General features: G+C 39.4%; 1 protein-coding gene across 2 annotated transcripts in view; it reads right to left on the bottom strand.

Moving 5' to 3' along the window:
- Nucleotides 1-16,063, bottom strand: part of DPP4 (dipeptidyl peptidase 4) — a 79,752-nt gene extending 63,689 nt beyond the window's left edge. For both annotated transcript variants that reach the window (XM_027899946.1, XM_027899945.1), the window contains exons 1-10: nucleotides 16,024-16,063; nucleotides 15,858-15,942; nucleotides 7,532-7,630; nucleotides 6,903-6,994; nucleotides 6,705-6,779; nucleotides 4,742-4,794; nucleotides 4,566-4,638; nucleotides 3,310-3,430; nucleotides 2,725-2,885; nucleotides 695-798 (exon numbers count right to left, since the gene is read on the bottom strand). In XM_027899946.1, the coding sequence (XP_027755747.1) occupies nucleotides 695-798; nucleotides 2,725-2,885; nucleotides 3,310-3,430; nucleotides 4,566-4,638; nucleotides 4,742-4,794; nucleotides 6,705-6,779; nucleotides 6,903-6,994; nucleotides 7,532-7,630; nucleotides 15,858-15,942; nucleotides 16,024-16,029 (869 nt within the window). In that variant the 5' untranslated portion in view covers nucleotides 16,030-16,063. The remainder of the gene's footprint in view (nucleotides 1-694; nucleotides 799-2,724; nucleotides 2,886-3,309; nucleotides 3,431-4,565; nucleotides 4,639-4,741; nucleotides 4,795-6,704; nucleotides 6,780-6,902; nucleotides 6,995-7,531; nucleotides 7,631-15,857; nucleotides 15,943-16,023) is intronic.
- Between the last annotated feature and the right edge of the window lie 4,625 nt (nucleotides 16,064-20,688).

Genomic DNA, 20,688 nt, shown 5'->3' with positions numbered 1-20,688 from the left:
ACCTGTGCTTTCATACCCATCGTGTTTGTAAGTGCAAACCTCTAAAAAATTTCCACAATACTGTTAAAAAGAAAAAACAAAACCTGAATTCTCTGTGCATGCACTTTAAATTGATGTAGCTGCTCTTTATAAAATACATTTATATCATGTTGTGCATTTCCAGTGGCATTTTGACAAATACAATTTTCCATTTACTGTGAGAGGTGCTGATTTTCACCATGTCTTCAAAGAAAACAAACATTTTAAGTATAAATCTGAAGACAACCATGATACCTTGCCTTAGCAAGGAGTTTGCTTCCAATGAAATCAAATCTTCACTTACCATTAAGGTTTTGTTTTGGGTTTTTTCCCCCCCAGTGAATTGGAATACATATATTATAATTTGATTATACCAAAACTTGCTCATATTAAAGTTGTACTGTGAAATGACTTCACCATAGTTAGACTCCACTGAATGTGACGAGCCAAGAACTTGTCACATTCTGAATATAACATACATGGAATATGCCATCTATATATAATCACTAGGAGGATAATCTCTGTGCAGATTTTCTCTGGTAAATCTTGTTGCTACCAGAGCTGCATGACAGGGAAAAACTGCCACATACACTGAATATAGGGAGGTCACATATAAAAGCTCCTCCTCTCCCACCAAAAAAAAATCCTAATCAAATATTTAATCAAAATTTCTTACCCTGATTTTATTTCTGTAGGTGGAGGAATTTCAACAGGGATGGGATTTGGTAATGACCTGGTATCCACAATATAGAATCGCACAATTGGATTTGTAGTTCCTGCCTAAAAATAAAATTTTTAATAGCATTTTTGAGGAGAGAATATTCTTGGTGAATTAAGTGTTTCAAATTATAGGAAGCTACTACAGAAAGAAAGGTAAAACCAGCTGACTTCAAATGTGTGAAAAGATAAGTTCCTAAATGTAGTTTTTAAGACTGATGCATAAATTATCCTTTTTATTTCTTTATACAAAAATGTTACTTATGTGTTTCCAGATAAAAAAGACTACTGCATTTAGAAACATTCATAACTACACTGGGCTTGCTGTACCCAAAGCAATATTTGATCATATCTCACCCCTCATGCCATACACAGTGCCTAACAGTGAGTCAAATCCATTGCTAACACACAGTGAAGTGCTTCTCCATGGAAGAAGCACCTTACATTAACAAGGCACATCACAGCTACCTATATCACAATAAAATCTGTGACTGCAGCACGTACTCCACTATTTTTAATGTAGCACCACTGGGAGAAACATAACTCTGTCAGTAAGGGCTGCTTCTCTAGAAGTTAACTAGCCAAGTCCTCATTGTAACAGTTAGGTGGCTGTACTTGATCCACCTCCACAAGTCAGCAATATTCCACACAAAATGGGTTTGTAATAAAATGTGTAATTTAAATTGGCAGTTCATTCTACATCTACGTCTCTTCTTATGCACCATGCTCAGGACAAAGCACCTGCAGCTGTCAGTGAGCCCAGCCACTCATTGGGAGTGTCAGTGATCCCTCTGGAAAAGGCTGCAAGGGGACAGACAAAGGCCATGTGCTCCAAAACCTCTGCAGTGACTCGACCGTGGCTGCTGCAGAGGAAGCTGTGCTTGGCATGGAGAGGGCAGCTTCTTCGCCAGACAAACAGCCATAACAGCTGAGTGATCAGCCAGCTGTATCAGCTGTTCTGCCCTAGTTAATCGAGTGTGGAAACATCTTCCCGAGATGGCCAGACCATCGTGGATTGGGGGGGGAGGAAGAAAGGGGTATATACTGGTGCCTTAAGCCAACACTGAGTATAAAACCCCAGTGATGAACAGAAAGAACTAAAGAAAGTGATGGTTTTGAGATAGTTTCAACCCATCTATTCCTTCCCAGCAACAGGGATGCCCAGCACTGTGATGGTGAGCATATTATGGAGACCAGCTATGAGAACATATTTGTACTGAGACTCAGCAGTGTAGTGCAACTGCTGTTCTCTAAGTGTAACTTGTACTTGTTTTGTGTCTTGAATGCATTGCTCTGATAAATCCAAATCCTGAATATGCCAAATAACTTCACACAGGTAAGTCTTGTATTAAACATGAAACCCTTCATGCCTGGAGTGGATGAAAGAAACTGTTAGAGCACTTTGCATTCTAACTCTCACCCCATTCAGTCCAGTGCCAACTGTGCAAGAGCATAAAGTCATGTGGAGAGGAGGGGAGGGAGGAGAAGGAGCTGCTTACACTAAAGTCTTCATTCTCACAGCTAAAACTGGAAGACCTTTAGGTGCGGGCAAAGAAATGCCTTCAGCAGATTCCTCCTCTTCCTCTCTATACAGGAAGCATCCAACAACTGAAAATGCTACCTTAGTTGAAGAAGATTTCATTATCAATACCATGCACAACTCTTAACATAATGTACATCAGCTAAATGCTTTGTACCAACTTCAACTCCCTGAAAGCTTTTTCTTCCCAACATCTACTCAATTCCTCCAAATTTTATGGTGAAACAACAAAATCTTAAATCATTCCTTTTTTTTTTTTTTTCCCTTTTTCTTTACCCTGGAGATAATAAAATACTTTAACATTGCCAGATGCTGTTGACTTCAGAAAGAGTAATCACAGCAAGCTGTTGAGGAGAGACAGACAATATTTTCATTAGCAGGAACTGATTAAATGAGACTACTCTCTTAATGAAACTGTAGAACAAACATATTTATTAAATAACACCGACCTTGGGATATGGGATTTTAATGGTCTTTGGATACTGCAAGGTGTCCTCAGAATAAAAGGAATACTCTATAACAGGAACTTCTGTATCATTAAAGACAGCATATGCCAGAAAATTGCCATTTGGAGACCACCAAAGAGCAGAATTGGTGCTAAACATTTCCTCTGAAAGAGATGGAAATGCATTTAAGTTATAATTGATGTTGGCTCCTCTATCCTAGGTGCTGTTCTCTTAAGTTTTTAATAGGATTTTTCTTTTTTAAATTGAAATTCAGATACCAAACTGTAGACTGTTTGTTGGGCTTCTGAAATTACACGTTAGACCAATATTTATAAACTACCATATGAAGTTAATTCACACACTAAAATTTCCAGTGATGCACTGCAAGTTAGGCAAACTCATTTCCATTCTTTGATCCTCACACTAGACAGGTATTAAGCTCAGGTAAGGATGCATGCTTCTTTTAAAACAGAGATTTTGATTATTTTGAACTTTTCAATGGCAAGAAATGAGATAATAATAATAATAACTACAATAAACCAAAGGTTTATATGATAATATAAAGTAAGACTTGCTTGACATAATTACCTTCATAGACCCAATCTGGTATTCCATTGAAAATTTTATTTTCTTCTCCATTTTGAGTGATTTCCTTAGATTCTGCTGTTGGTGAAGCTTTTACATAAACATTATTTTTCCAAACATATGCCTGCAAAACATCATCATGATGACAATTACTATTATGATAAATCCTGCTTCCTTGCTTTATTTCATCTACTGGGAAATTCACACCAGATGACAAAAACCATTTTTAATTGATACTTAACAAACTTGAAATTACTAATAGAAATCAGGTGTAGCAACTTAACCTTGTTTTTTTGCAAAAAACAAGTCAGCTATGGTAAGTGACATGACTACCGTAACAAGTTTTGAAAACCTTGCTATTCATTTTCTGCCAAGACACAAGCTTATTTTCCTTTGCCAGGAGTTGTTTTTCACTAATTTGTCTTTCAAACAAAACTATCAGTGCTTTGGCAAAACATTGACTGGGGTCTCAGCATTACCAATAGATCTGCAAAGACAGTACATTTCTGCAGTAGCACATAAAACTCCTCTAGTTTTTGACACCTGGTCGCCTCTCTAATCACCCCTGGTTTTTCTCTCTGATAACTGAACAACACAGTTTTATTCCAGAGCTTTGCTCCAAGATGCAGAAAGCTCTTTTCAACTTCCTGTGCTCCTGTGGTTGGTCTCTATAATTCATATAGTACAAGCAATGAGAATAAATAAGCCCCACATTCTCCTGGGACAGTCAGATCCAATGCTCACCATAGGGAATACACAAGCCTTGCAAATGCAGTGTGGTTTTCACCATTGAGGACTTGGGGGGGGAGAAATAAAAGGACAGTGGGAAAGAGTACAAGAAGGTTTTGATCCTCTAATCCCATTACATGCGTTCATCAAGTAAAACTTCATTGATTATTGTATAATTAGGAGATAAAAATCACAGTGATGATTAAGCAGACATTCATAATGCTGCTGCCTTTGAAAGGGATGAGCTCCTGTCTGCAACTGTAATAACATGAAGTTCCTGTGCATTTGTGCATTACATGACTACTGGGGCCACTACTTGCTCTCAGGAATGCATTTTCATTAAAGAACAAAACAAAACACACAGAGGGATTTTGGAGTCTTTCCAGTAACAGTAGTCAATTCTGAAACAAGTTCAGCTACTTTTCTAGCAGTAGGAAAGTCCCAAAACCTCAAGAGTATAGACAATGTGAGTTTCCATGTCATGTGTATGAAAATGACAGTTCATATAAGTGTCACTTATCTTTACTAACCAGTTTGTGACCAACAGGTGACCAGGATATATATTGTGTATCATTAGGTAGTAGTCCATCATCTAAGATAGAGCTGGAAAAAAACAGAAACAAAATGCAGCCAAGAGTAATAAGTGAAATGACATATCATTGTAAAAGAATCTTAAAACTACATCTCATGTGAAAAGATTACTGACCTGCTACTGAAATTATAGATGTGATACGAAGCTGTAAAGGAATGCCTCCACAACTGTAAAAGAATTATTTAATATTAAGAAACTAAATTTCACTGGATTTACATCTCTTGCAGTTTGAACTACCTCTGGAACTCTCCTCATGCTTTTTCTTAAGACAGGAAACAATGAACATACAAGGGTAACAGATTTCTACAAGGTTTAAGAAAAGACTAAAGAATTGTCATCCCTATAGGTGAGGCCACTGACTGATTAAGGACAGATACACAGACACCAGAGATGATGCAGTTTTTCAGAAATCCTTGCAGCTCCATGGCAGACTATTATCACTATGCAGAGTAAATTCTCCTCCTTGTGCCTTACTGGCTTGCTTACTGTTTTCTGTCTCATTTTTCATGTTGTATTATTGAACTTGGCATCTTATAGTAGTTCTCACAAGTCCCACAGTATGTATGTAGCAGTTCCTCCAGTACAGGGTGACCTATTCCCATTCATACTGTCACAGAAATAACCCTCTTCTCTCAGAAATCTGCCTCTTGAAGTCTGTATCCCCCTGTGGGCACTTAGAGAGAGAAAGATGATGATGATAATACAGACATTTAAACATGTTCATGTTGGCTGGAGAGGTTTGATTTAGCCCACAGTGTTGACATGTTACGATAATGCTATCTTCTATGATGGTTCTTGAATATTTGTATGAAGATATAAAACAACAACTTAGTACTACACAGCCAGATGGCTATTACATAACAAGTGTCTACATCCGCATGATTCATTTTGTTACTCTGTTTCTTTGCAATAAAGATTAATAATAACAGAACTTTCAATCACACTATTATATAAAGGTTAAAAGATCTTGCTTCAGCATTAAAATAAAATTAACTCTTATGAATGCAACAAATAAAATACTATAGAGCAATAAATTATGAGTAGACATGATGTGTAGGGTGGATGGAAAAATATTAGGTGGTATGTGGCCACTAAAGATGCAGTGAAAAGTTAAATAATTCTGAACAATTCAGAAAGATGAAAGGTAACTGGCTTAAAAAAAATGTAACCCAGCGAGGAAGCTAAAACTGAAAAAAGCGATGACTGAGTGCATGGACTGTGCCTGGCACAGTGGGAAAGCCATTCATGGATTGCCAGGCCAGAACATGTAGACAGAGCTCAGTGACACAGCGTTTAAGTATCTGTACACTGCAGAAGTCAGCACTGAACTTTTTACAAACAAAACAAGGCAGCTCTCTAGAAAAATGAAAAAAAAAAGGAAAGAAGCACAAAGTTACCGGTTTCTCATTGCACAAACTGTATTGCCTCCAGCAGGCTCCTCAATTGGCACACAGAGCCAGGTTTTCATGCCACCTGGCATAAACGTAGGTTGACCTTTCTTGCACAGTTCAACACCAAGCCAGTGTGAGGCATTTTGCTGGAGGCTTTTCATGTGCTTGCTGACAGGAGGGAACAAGGACACACAAGTCCAGTCCAAGCAGAAGCCTTCTCTTGTAAGCACATGCTGCTATTCAGTCACCTCAGTTCTCAGCTCTTACATCCTACTACCACAATGTAACAACCACATATATATATATATAGCATACACGTACAAGCAGATGTACCAGCATATCTACTCATCACTTCTCCTTACCCACACAACTCCTCAAACAGCCATGCCTATCTACTCTTCTAGATTGTCTTCCCAGATGAACCATCCAGCCTCGCTCTCCTTGCGATAACTCTCCATCCATTTTCTATCCAGATGCTTTTCTCAGGCAGTCATGTTGTTTCTGCCAAGCTCACAGATAATACCAGTCTCTTCTCTTCCTCCTGCCTGCTCAACTTGACTATTTCCCTACATATATCCATCTCATTCATCCCTCCTCCTGCATTTCCCTCACATTCTCACAGCCTCTCAGTTGTTCTCAAACCTTTATTTCCCAGTTTCATCCTCAGATGTAAAGTGTAGTTGTACCTTTCTGTAGTTGTACCGCAGAAGAGCAAACTTTTGGTCAGGAGACAATATAGCTGTGCTTGCCTTGTACTTATCCTGTCAACAAAGGAAGGGAAAAAAGAACACATTAAGCACTGCTTCTAAAGAAATGTGCAGAATAAAATAGTAAACTCAATACCTTTCCCAATGTCTGCATATATTACATGTAAGTCAACATACTAATGTTGTATTCGCCAAGATTACTGAGGATGTTCCACTGTCAGCACTGATAAGCAGGATGTTCCCATTTGTTTCATGGAGATACTGATTTCCTAGAAGAACAAGAGATATGGTCATAATAAGTTAAATGTTTATCGTTTACTTCTCTTTCCCCCTTATTTTTATTAGCAGGAAATAAAATTCAAAAATCTGATCAATGTTGTGTCCCAGTTCAGTAACGAAAGGATGCTTATAGCACAAGAATGTTCATAAAATGTAGTCCTCACAGCATCCACCTTCTAGCATCTCTTTCCCTTGGGGCACTAGGCATATTCAAAAGGAAAAGTGGCCTGTTCCCTGGCAACCTGATGCAGAGGAAGCTGACACACTTCAGAGGATAACGTGCTTCTACCAAAAAACACAAAAGTATGCACTTTCAGCAGTAGGAGAATATAACTTGCCATGAATGTGAGCATGTACCTAAGGGGAGAAAAAAATCAACTCTCTGAGCTACACACTCTTCTATAATGGTACTATTAAATAATTTGACTTTTTTTTCTGGATACAGTGGTCATCTAAGCATGAAGAGATGTGTTTACTGAAGGCAGTACATCTTCTTCACATTTAAACTCTATGGATAAATTAATTACCTGAAATCCACTGCAAATTATGGGGTTTGTACGAATAGTCATTGTTCAAGTAATTCTGTAGAGTGTACGTTTTTCGTGAATCAGACTTCGAGGGACTTTCTGAAAAAAAGACAGAAGAGAGATTTTGATGTTGCTGCAAATTGTTCCACCCCAGCTTCTTAACCTGACTACCAAGTGGGTTTTTGTTGCTGGTTATTAAAATGTTTAAGCTAAACACCTCTAAGGTACTACCAGTGGGAAGGCAATAAAACTTTACTGCATGATAAATTCAGCAAGCATCAAAGCGTCAGTAAAATCACTCAACAAACTCATGGAAATAAAAATACTTTTTTGACAGTGACAAAAATGAATGAAAGACCTCTAGCCATCTTATTTCAGCAAACACATACTTGCACTTTCAAAAACGGAAAAGAAGCGATCTTAGTGCCTTTCTCCCCATGCTCACTCTGGGAAGTTTCCTGCAGAGCCCCAACTGCTAATACTTACGTCAGACATCAACTCTGGGGTGGATCATGCAAAACAGAGATGCAGATGCTCATGTTTGAGAGTGGTGGACAGGTAAGGCTGTCCATATGACTGAAGTGTGACATCCCTGTGAGTAAATGTACAGACCTTGAGAGATACCCTAAAAAGAAAGTGGCTGCTGTACTTGATCACATATTCTGTAATATTGCTGTTTCTGAACCCTTCGGTTGTGAATCATCTGCTTATGATTAAACTCAAATTTCAGAAATGTCTCAAATAAAAAAAATAAATCTGAGAAGCAGTAAAATTTTCAGGGAAGGTCTAATTAAAAAAAAAAAAAATTAAATCACAAGCACTTCCTGATAAGCCTATGATGAAATAACTAGTTAAACATTTATTCCTCTCTTGATGTGTTTTTCATCAAGGTATCCCAATATTTATTGCAATGTTACAATTTTGACTGGAAAATTAAAGTCGAGTAACTGGGTTACTGTGAGAAGACCAAGTGAAACTCTGAACATTGTTAAGCTAATGAGTTTGGTCATCAGCTTCAGCCCACTGCAGTCAACCTCTAAGAGAAATATTTCTTATTGGCTGCAATGCACATGCTGCTCTTTCCAAAATGTGAAAAATAATAGCAATAATAACAACAACAACTTCGGTCTGTGAATTTTTGTGATCTTTTTCCTGTGAAAACAAAGACTACAGTTTTTAAATTCAGGTGTGCAATTCTCTCCCTGCTTCCTCTCTACCTCCTTTTTTTTTTTTTTTTTTTTTTTTTTTTTAATGGAAACCTAAAACCTCCCTCGTACAAACCTACACATTCCAGACGGGAAGCAATTTTTATTTCAACCAAAAGACTAGAATAAAAGCAACTGATGAAAACACTCAACTGCAGATGTAGTGACTGATCAACCAAGATACTTAACATGTCCCTAAGAACTGCCTCTTCTTTCATTATAGTGAAGAAGAAAAAGGGTGCAAAGTCCTTGGGGACATGCACAGAAAAACACAATAATTTTTGCAGGGTATCTTTCTGCAAGTTAAATACGTGTGTCGGCTGGAACACAGCAGGAAGATATTTATATTAGCTGTTACAGCTTTACTCTTATTTCCAAACAATAAGCAAATTGTATATATACAGCACAGACTGTACAACCAATGCTGCAATAAAAGTCAAGAGACATAACAGTGATTTTAGTTTAAAATGCCCAGAAAAGGTTAAAAAAAAATTCTTGCTCAATACCATTTGAAATTTGACTGTTCTAAAAAAGTAGGCTAGATTTATTGCTCTTGAAGTGTCTCTAAGAATATTAATTTCTCAGGTTAATTATTTGATATTAACTGAATATATAATTTGATGGATTACGAACAAGTGTGCATTTGATATTCACACACAGTTGTCTAGTTGGGAATATGACTTCTCTCCTTCCTAATTGAGAAAGTGTCATTTTCAATCAGAGCGGCTTCGGAAAGCAACAAAATTCTTTCTTGGAAAAGAAGAAGCAATTTAAGACAGGTGGCTGATGAACAGGTTTAGGGATTTTTCCAAACTGATGAATGTTTTTCCCCCTGGTGACATACATATTTTGCTAAGGTCTCATTACTAAAAAAATCAGGCCACTATTAAGATTTGTTGGCTGTGTATAAAATTAAAATTTCATTTTCTGTCAACACCTTCCACGTAGTATCTGAATATGAAAATGTACGCCAAGCTGTAAGGGTGTAGCAGTAGAAGTTCTAGCTGAAGTATTTTTTAATTTACAATATAGGACATTACCATTATATTCTTACTTATCTACATTATGCCACCAACCAAAGAAAAAAGAAATTCTGCATTTTGGTTCTTCTTATTCAGGTTCAGGTTCCGTTTGAAAAGAAGTGCCAAACAGGGGCTTTTTGGACAAAATAAAGTAATTGTTGACATTCAAGAGCATTTTATTGGCTTTGAAGATTGGATACAGATCAATGTATGTTCATACTTTAGCAAAACTGCTTCTTTCACTCTTGGGTTCCTCAGAGAGGCTGTGAGGACTACATGTTCTTGCTATTTTTGTTTTTTGACTATTTCGGATCCAGACTTATTTTTCCAAATTCCAAATGACTAGCTTCCAATGCTCAGTACTGGGGCTAGTTCTGTTTTATATCTTTATTGACAATTTGGACAAGGTGATCGAGTGCACTCGCAGTAAGTTCACAGACAACACCAAGTTGAGCAAGAATGTTGGTCTGCTGGAGGGTAGGAAGGTTCTGCAAAGGAGTCTGGAGAGGCTGGATCAATGGGGCAAGGCCAGTTGTCTCAGGTTTAGTAAGGGCTGGGTCCTGCAACCTTGGTCACAGCAACCCCATGCAGCGCTACAAGCTGGGGGAAGATTGGCTGGAAAGCTGCCCAGCAGTAAAAGACAGCCACTGACATCCTGGCTTGTATCAGAAATAGTGTGGCGAGAGGGACTAGGAAGTGACTGTCCCCCTGTACTTGGCACTGGTGAGGCCACACCTCAAATCCTGTGTCCAGTTCTGGGCCCCTCAATTCAAGACAGACATGGAGGTGCTGGAGTGTGACCAGAGTAGGCCAATGAAGCTGGTGAAGGGTGTGGAGCACATGTCCTGTGAGGAGTGGCTGAGGGAGCTGGGATTGTTTAGCCTGGAGAAAAGGAGGCTCATGGGTGATTTAATTCCTCTCCACAACTATCTGAAAGGAGGTTGTAGCCAGGTGGGGGTGAGCCTCTTCTCCCAGGCAACGCAGAAGGAAACGGCCTCAAGCTGCACCAGGGGAGGTTCAGGTTGGACATCAGGAAGAATTTCTTCACTGAAAGGGTGGTTAAGCACAGGAAAAGGCCCAGGGAAGTGGTGGAGTCACTATCCCTGCAAGTGTTCAAGAAATGACTGGATGCGCTATGGTTTAGTTGATAAAGTGGTGTTCGGTCAAAGGTTGGACTTGATGATCTTGGAGGTCTTTTCCAATCTTAATGATGCTATGATTCATCTCTATGCTATTCTGATTCCTGGCAGTACATACGTATTTCCACTGCCATAGTGATGTATTGCAAATAATAACATCATAATACCTCCATTACAACAGCAAAAACATAACTAAGTCCTCCTGGGAAGAAGGCTCTTAAGCTTTTATGTAAGTAGTATTCATATGAAGTTAAACAATTTTGTTTCCATTTTGTGATTTTTTATTAGTATGTGACCCTTTCTGCAGGTGTAAAGTATTGACATTGTTTAACCACAGCTGGCAAATAAGTACCACTCAGCCACTCGCTTCCTTCCTCTCTCCCCTCTCCACCCTCAGTGGAGATAGGAAGGAGAATCAGAAAAAGATAAAACCCATAGGTTGAGATAAGAACAGTTTAATGATTGAACTAAAGTTAAATATAATACTCCTAATAACAGTAATAATATTTGTAACGAAAAGGAGAGAGAGGGGAAGAGAAAGAACCCAAGAAAGACAAGTGATGCACAATACAATTGCTCACTACCCACTAACCAATGTCCAGGGCCTGCCCCTGGGCAGTGATCAACATCTTACAGCCAACTCCCCCCCATTTATATGACCATGACATTCCATGCCGTGAAATATCCCTTTGGCCAGATTGGGTCAGCTCTCCTGGCCATGGTTCCCTCCTAGCTCCTTGTGCACTTGCTCACTGGCAAAAGTCTGGGAAACTGAAAAGTCCACAACTTAAACTAAGCACCACTTAGCAACAAACAAAACATCAGCGTGTTATCAACGTTATTCTCACACTGAATCCATAATAGAGCTCTGTACCAGCTACTAGGATTCCCAGCCAAAATCAGGACACGTATAAAAGTAAACAAGGAGTTAACTATTGTGTAAGGGTTATGGTATGACAATCACCATACCAAAACCTAAAGATGTTGACAAATTACTTTTGGTATATGTACTGTTTATTCCCAGGTGTTAAGGTGCATTTTAATAATTTCTATATGTAATAATAGTAATGAAAAAAAGTAAGAAATTATGTAACTGACTTTAAAGTGACGGAAAACTATAAAAAGCATTAATAATGGAAGCTTTACTGCATGTTCACCACTACCAAGAGAGAGACTGGGAAAAACACAAAAAGAGAAAGACAAGTACAAGCATGATGTTCAGCAATAATGAGAAAGGGATAGAGAAATGCTAAAAATCAGAAAAGGTGACAATAGAACAAGAGTGAGAATAATCTGCTGTCTAAGAATGTAACTTAGAAGCAGTGGAAAAGATGCAAGGGAAACCCAACTGATTCAGTGGTCAGAAAAGTAAAAGACACTTCAGGCTAGTTTTTCCAAACCTTCCTATTCCAAAATATGTAAAATAGTACTCTAACTCCTCCCTCTCGTGTACACTCAAGCCCATAGTTAGTGACCAAGACATGTGACGATCAGAGCACTGAAGTACATTGACAGAAAAAAAAGTATGTAAAAACTACTTCGCTGTGTCAGGCCAAAGGTTCACTTCATTCAGAATTCCACCCAGGAGCTGATACAGGACATCCAAGAGAGACCATAACCAATGAGTGAGTGCCTGAGGCATTTCATCCAAGAGCCATTCTGTGGGGCTGCAGAGACTATCCCAGGGGGATGTAATCATTAACTTTGCAATCAATAGCTCTGGAATCCCTCTCAAAGTAACTTCACCTTATTCAAAGCAAGGAAATAAAAACAACAGAAGCATTCTGCAGATATCAATCTACTGCTGATAATTTTTTTTAGTATGTTATTACTCAACACTTGAATAAGGGTAGATAAGTGAGTTAAATGACAGTTACAGAAGTCAAGGATGTACAGCAGGAAAATATTTCTATTCCCTACCTTTTCAGACTCAAGAAGAACCCTCAGACACCCTAAGGTCATTAACTGCCCCAGCCCCTGCTGCACTTTCCAGCCTCTTCTAGGCACATTTCTATTGGAAGGCCAGAGAGGCACAAACAGTATCACCTAATCATGGCAGTGCTGACCTTCTCATTTAGTGAATATCTCACCCTTAGAGAATTAGACCTGTGGGTGAAGAAAGCTGTACGAGCTGTACAGGACCTCTCACTCTAAGGCCAGTTATGACTTCTCATGGCAGCAGAATGATACTGCAAAGTCTCCTTCCTGCTCTCAGCATTTGCTACTCATTCTCCCACTCCTGGACTTGCTGCCCAGCTGCTCAGAAGAACAAGAACTGTGGTAACAGAAGAGATAATGGGTATATGGACTAGGGGTGTTTCAATCTGCCTTTTGCATGGAAAGTAAGTAAAGTAAATAGGTAAGTGAATCATGGACAGACCACCATTTTTTTAGAAAAAAACTTATACTTTAAAGTATGTTTATATATACTTGTTACCGTAGTCACCGGTTGGATAGCTCCTCAAAGCATAACAATGCTTTAGTCAACAGACTTCAAATACAACCCCCAAGGCTGTTTTGAGATTAAACTGTTTGATGCAAGTAGTCCCATGTGGTTATTAAATATAAAATAAGGTGTCAAAATAGGCAGTGGAAATAGAGTGTAAAGAGTTCTGGCTGGGAAGACCCTCAAGGTAAATAATGAAGGGCTGCACCCAAAATTAGGGAAACTTTTGGGGAATTTAAGTCTGAAGTATTTCTCTATGCTAAACAGCGGCAAGAGAAGAAACAGAAATTCCACTTGCCAGGCCTACAGGCCAGGCAACAAGCCAGAACTCCTCTGGAGTGGCAAAATTGCACAACCTTTCACAGCACTGGAGCCCATTTATCAAACTAATTATGTGCTGCATGACTACTAAGCTTATGAAATGGAACTACAGTGAGAAGCATGGAAGGGAGAACAGTTGCACACCAAATGCAAGAAAGCCAAACTCAAAATTATCTGCTTGCATCAATAATCATCATTTTCACTCCCTGCACAATGCTTGAACAATTGGGATGAAATAAAGACTTAATTGCAATTACAAGGACTTCTATCAGAGCAGACTTTGATCCCACATAGTCACAGTCATGTGAACTGCTCCTCCCAAATGCAATTTCGCCATTTTCATTTTCGTACCCAGGTGAGTACCCGTATGGCCCAGGAGGCATCCTCAGCTGACTTACATGCCCTGTGGTTGTTCATAAAAACCAGATAATATCAAACTGTCAGTTATTAAGTGCTCTAACCTATAAATTACTACTTCATAAGAACACCAACTATACACTCTCAGCTAACAGAAAACATCTGTTTAGCACAGTCAAAAGTACTCTGCTATTTCTGAATTACAATGGTCAAAGTTGTTATTCAGATGCTATTGCTGGCCTGATTTGGGAAGAGACAGGAATTCAAGTTTTTGAACTGGAACCATTCCATCTCAATCCATATTTTATCCAGAGAGAGTTAGTGAACTACTGGGGCATGCTAGGTAGTTTCCTATACCTTAATTTGAGCCAACAGTAAAAAGACTGTCTCGTTTTCCTACAATCAAAACGATGCAAGCCAAGGCTGACAGCATGGTGGTATTCTGTATATCATATAACAGAAGTGTTTCCTTCAAGTAAAATGAATTTACTATATAACTGAGTGACTGGTCCTGAATTGCAGCCACTTCTACAGCAAAAGAATTCCTATGCTAGAAGGAAGAAAACCCATCTGACTCGCAGTAAGACACAGAATTGGCATCAAGATAGACAAGCACCATTTCTTCAGCAGAGTTCAGGCCTGCGTACTGAATTCTTTCACAAGGTGTTATGCCTGCACATATCCATCTGATAAGTTATCAGAACCCTTTCTCTTGCTCTTCCCAACTTGTGAAATTCAGAGCATTTTCTGTAATCTTAAAAACTTGCTTTTTGAGAGGTGGCAAAAATCTGCCCAAAAATAACAGAAAAGGAAGTAAGCATCGGCTGATGAAAATTTTAGCACAGAAGGTATGTAATTCAGATATCTGGACTTTGAAAATACAGTTTTTAATGACTGGAATATTGATAGAGCTGAACTGCAAAACAGTTTAATGTAAATTATGCAATATAAGCACTAGTGACACACGCTTCACCTCTTCAAATGACATTCAATAAACCTACCAGAACTTTCTGTGCACATATGAAATTGCTGTGTTCATTTCTGAATACACTGTCAAGATCAGCACGTGCATCTTCACACATCTTGGGGTGCACCTCATGGGCAGTGGACCACCAAACGTCTAGTCTAGAAAACACTTCCTTAGAGTTTGCAGTACTGATTCTACTTATCACAGCTGCTCAGCTGTGAATCGTAAGAACACCAAATGAGAATAAGGTGCAGCTCTGTCCTATCAGCTGGAAGCAAGGCATTGCTTAATGAGGATTTAATGCTGTTTCATATTAACATCCAGAGCCACATGGGCAACTTGAAAAGTACAAACCGATCAGAGTCCAGAACTGCATTCCAAATCTTCTACTTTTCTGACCTCTGTAACTGTGCTATTTATGTAATTTCACTCAATGGCATTAACAAAAGTTGTGCAAACACAGCAAAAAAGAGGGACTATAATCTTATCTCTTCAATACACCCTAGAAAAAAGAGTAATTGGCATTTTACGGCTGGTTCGACAACCTCTGGCCACAATAGGAATAGAAAATCCTGAAAACGATAATGGTTATAACTATTACCAGAGCACATGGGAAAATCAAGGATCTTTTTAACTCTCCCCGCGCCCACCAACTTCCCAGGTGAGACGCCCTCTTGGGCGTCCCAGTTTCCCGGACTCAGGAGTTCCGGCTGTACGGACCCCACTCCCTAAAGCACAAACTTTTCCGTCAAACTTCCCCCCCGCTGCCGTGGGCGGCGCGGCCGTGGATCCCCTCCGAGCCCCGGGGGCCGCAGGGGGCCCCCGCCGCCCTCCCCACCCCGCCCCTCCCGGCCCCGCCGCGCACTCACTGCCGGTGAGAATCACCAGGGGCACGGTGATCGCCACGACCGCCACGGCGACCCCCACGGTCACCAGCAGCCACTTCAGGAAGCTCTGAAAGGAGAAGTCCCATCAGGCGGCGGTCGCGCAAGACCCGCCTGCGCTGCCGCCTCCCTCTCCCTTTCCCTCACCCACCGGCATCGTGCGGAGCGGGGCGGGGGCGGCGGTGCGAGCGGTGCCGCCGGGATGTGGCTCTGCAGCCCCGGCGCTGCCCGCGGCTCTGCTCGGGAGCGGCGCCTGGGCGGGGGCTGGGGGCGGCTGCCTGGGGAGCGGCAGGCACCGGGGGTTGTGCAAGATCCCGGGTTTCCTGCTGGCTTTGAGGTCTGAGCGGCGGTTCCTCCGTCAGCTCCACACCCTTGGAGCGCGGAGACACAGCTGTGCGCGGCAGAGGAGGGACTTGGGACACCGGAGGGATTTCTGTCGGAAATCAGATAACGGCCCAGAAGTTAAATGTCTTTAAACGCTGGTGGCAAAGCTCCCAATGCTACGATAACACCAGCGTTTCTTGTAAAGTTTCTGCTCTTTGAACTTTCTCCGGCAATCAAGTCATGGAAGGACTGATAAAATTGCGGGAAGGGCTTATATTTATTTGTTTCACATTGGAGATAGATTTGTAAATCTGCAAATTGGGATTTTAAATGAAGACCAGAAAATGGAAGTGTAGGATGAAAGTTTAAAATGTAGCACTGAAGGTTACCATGGTTTATCGCATCAGATAATTCAATTTCCAAGGAGAAATTCGACTATGTGCTGGGATAGTAGGACTTATTGGTGGAAAAGACACAATAACCTGTAAAACAAAACTTCAAAGCTTATGATTGTTTAAAAAGCTGAGCAAATTATTTTAAGAGAATTCTACCCTGAAAAAAGTAACTACAAGTTGTGCCTTTGGTTTTGTTCATCGTAGATTTCCCCCCTCTATTTGCAGAACACTAAGAATTACCAGAGAGAGGTGCAGGTTTTTTACAACTTGAGAAATGTATCAGAAAAAGTATATGATCTGCTGAAGCAGGAGATTTGAGCTCAAGGGAGACAGCAAGTGTTCTTAGTCTTGCCTTCAAAATACTTGTCAGAGCTTTCAGTTCTGACAGGTTATGATGCTTGTTCCTTCATTTCTCTTTGTTCCATGCAGATAGAGCACAGCATTTAGTATTTTGCTGTTGTTTCTTAAGTAAATTGTTTGGAAGTGGATTAATAACTTTTTGTGATGGATAAATCTCCTTTAGAATAACGCAAAGTACTCACAAACAGTAAAGATATGTGGAAGGTATTAGACTTCATGTAGATACAAGTTTATGTTCTTGCTCACTATTGTATAAAATTCTCCTTGAAGGTAGCAGTGGCTACTAGTTATGAATTTGCAGTGTGGTAGCTATATCAGTTTACCTGAGGAATGCTGTTAATCTGCTCTAACAGTGGTTGCAGGTTGGTCAGTGTAAGCTTACCATGGAGGATCTAACATGCTGCAATTTTACAGCTACCTAACCCCTAATTCTGAGTACAGATAAGTCCATTTCTGTAAAGTAAAATCACAGTGAAACTGCAGTTTTACATTACTTTTCAAACTAGTATCTCATTATGTGCTGTGAGATGCATGACTAGTGTTTCAGAATGTCTTACTTAAATGTACTCTGCACTTGCTAGTCTTATCAACAATGAAAAAGACAAAAAAAGAAAAACAAAACCACCACCACCCTTCACCCCAGGGTGAATTTACCTTTTCCTGGTGAGTAGGAATCACAACATATATATAATTAAGCCAACTGTATCTAGATCACATTGTTAATAATCTGCAGTGCTTTTGACTCTGGTCATGCCAGAGAGACTTATGGGATCTGAATCTGTACTCGGAGCCACCTGAGTGATCTGGTAAGAGTCAATATAGCAGAATATGTTTTCCACTTAGTTTCCAGCAGTGATTCTCTACACCTTGAAAAAAAATCTCAAGCTTCTCCTCTCTGATCAAAATGCCTGTGATTCTAAAACTTATTTTGTGGTTGTGCTCCTGGTGCTGTCAGATTGTCTTTGTGATAGCCTGAGACTTAAAAAGTTCCTCCAGCTAAATATTTCAAGTTACTTAATACCATGGTGTTCTTTTGCAATCAGATATGTATTAATATGATGCCAAGAGATTAAACAAATGAATAGCCAGCAGTGGCTGCTACATGACAAAATCTGAGAAGCCATAGCTGTTCATCATATTGTATGCTCAACACAAGTGTATTCATAAAAAAGTTACACGATTGCAAAGATCTGGTTACTAGAAAGAACAAAACCACAGCTTTCAGCCTCAAGGCTGGCTTTCCCAAACACTTGATAGACCTGCCAGATGCAATGTCTCCTTCAGACCTCTAGAGAAACTCAAGACTTTTTGTTACGTGTCTGTTTATACATTTGATTCCTCCAGAAATATTTGGAGAAGTCAAACAGGAAAAACGGAAAACGTAAGCTCTCTGCAGAGTAAGAAAAATTGTTTGTGAATAAAATGTGTGCAGTCTACTTTACAAGTGCAATAATGTGTTCCAGATGTCTCCACGTGTGCTGCAGGAGACAAATATGTGCTGGAGAAAGTTTTGTTCAGATTCACAGCACTTCAAATATGCTGTGAGGAAGAGGAGGCAAAAGTGCTATTAGCACTGTGAAGTGTTCAAGTTCTACTGGACTAGAAGCACCTACAAATATAATAATTTTTTTTTTCTGAAATGATTTCATTTTTTCTTTGCATTTGAGGTTGAAATGGCATAAGGACAGTTTTGTAATATGTCTTTGTACTGGTTCTGTTTGAGAGGATTGTGAAAAGAATGTTAACTGTAAATCAGGGAAGCTAATGAGAAAAAATCCTATTTTATGTGATTATGTCACAGGGACAACCATTTCAGTGTGGCTAGTAGCAGCTGTCATTCAGTTCTTTCAAGTTTATGTATTTTTCTTTATCAAATTATTTTCCTGGCAACTACAGATTCTCACCACATGTCCTCAGAGCACAGCTGAATGATTAGAATGTCTCCGGTTTCTGTCAATTTCTTTTTTATATTAATTCCAGTTTATTGTCTTTTTTTTTGTTGTTGTTGTTGTTGTTTTGTTTTTTTTACTTCACTATGCTTATTTTTCCAGATACTTAATCAATAGTGTGGAAGAGGAAGGATGCTGCACATTCAGCAAATAAAATGCAGTTAATAAAGGAAATAATATTGGGAACACTTTTTAATATCAGGCCACCTGGAAGTCCTAGGCAGCACATGTGTAGATACACAGAGGAGCAGTTGTGTAGTAAAGACAAAGTGACTGTAACTTATTTTTCCCTTTATTTGTACCATTCCCTGAATTTCATGTAGCATATATGAGAAGCATCCAGCACATAGCTCATGATTTTTCCCATATGGACTTGCTCTGTGATTTCAAGATATGTAAATCCTAATCTCATTGAGCTAAAACATGTGTTTGGAATTTCTGAGTACAAGCTCAACTTCATCTCTCTTCTGAAAAAAGGGTTTCTTTTGATTCATGGTCTAGATTGGGACTTAGAAAATTAAAGTTTGAATGTTTTTGTTGTGTTCCAGACAAGGGTAATAAATTTGAGAAATTAACTTATACCCCTCTGCTCCTAAAGCATAGAATTTGTAAGAATGTGGAAAATCCAGTATATTCATAGCTGACAAAGCCATCACCTGAAAGAGCTCAAATACCCTAGTGACAGACATCACAGCAAAATGGATTTGTAACTTAGGAATCCTGTTCTTCAGAGCACTACATAGTCTGGACATAATGGAATAAAACATTTCAAAGACAGTTGTTCAGTCTGTGGAAATTGAAGCTTTATGTTGTTAGTACCATTTTAGCCTGGACTGTGTGTATCCAACTGTGTATAACTGATTTTTTTTTAGTTCCAGAGACACTTAAACCCAAACCACTGTACACAAATGGGATTAAATAAACAACAAATACGTATACATAACACTCCCCCCCCCTTTTCCCCTTTAATATCAAGTGGTAATTTGGATGCTGTGATGGCTTTTTTTATTGCAGAGTTCTACTGAGTTTTAATATTGAAAGTTGGGATCTTAGAACAGCTTTCTGTTGCTGTCAGGAAGCTGTTCTAGATGTCAAGTTAGGTGTGATCAGTCCTAAAACTACAAGATACTAATTCCTGTAGTACTTTGGAAGTACAGTCTAGTATTTTTCAAAAAATCTAGATCACTGAAAGTTGCAGATGCTTTTAAAAACCTAATTCTTACAAAAATTTTGTTCCTAGCAAAAGTTTTAGGTGCTAATTCTGATTCAGCAGCGGTCCTGCTTCACATCAACTTCTACTTGATACTTGCAAAGCCCATTGGCTTTCTGTTGAAACACTTGCCCTTTAGGACATTTTAATATAGATCCCTGGTGTATTGCTATTATAGCAAGGGGAGAAAAGGAGGTTTGGGTAGTCAGTGAAAGTAAGAGCTACGTAACAGCACTTGTGGCTATTTGAGAGTTGTAGCTACAATCATACCTACAAAAACATGCTTTGGCCAGCTGAGAGCATAAGCGTTTGGATTGCTGGGAACACTGAGATCTGCACGCAAAATGTTCTGCTGGAGATGGCACAGGTCACTGAAATGACAGCTGTGCTGGCAAGTCCCCTACAATGCTGCTAAATGCAAGAGATGATGGACAAAGTGGTTCTCAGGGGAAGAAGGCAGGAAAGAATACAGTGCAGATTAGAGGGCCTTTTGAGTTGGGTTTTTCTTGGAAATCTTATAAAATTTGAAGAAATATCATGGCAGTTTTCACCACTTATTGAGTATATTGCACTTAATA

Source organism: Empidonax traillii, unplaced genomic scaffold (genome assembly GCF_003031625.1).
Source record: "Empidonax traillii isolate 1590-97213 ecotype Southwest subspecies unplaced genomic scaffold, ASM303162v1 scaffold696:size366466, whole genome shotgun sequence".
In the NCBI taxonomy this organism is placed as follows: domain Eukaryota; kingdom Metazoa; phylum Chordata; class Aves; order Passeriformes; family Tyrannidae; genus Empidonax; species Empidonax traillii.
The sequence above is the reverse complement of the archived record's forward strand: the minus strand, read 5'-3'. Positions and strand labels throughout refer to the sequence as shown.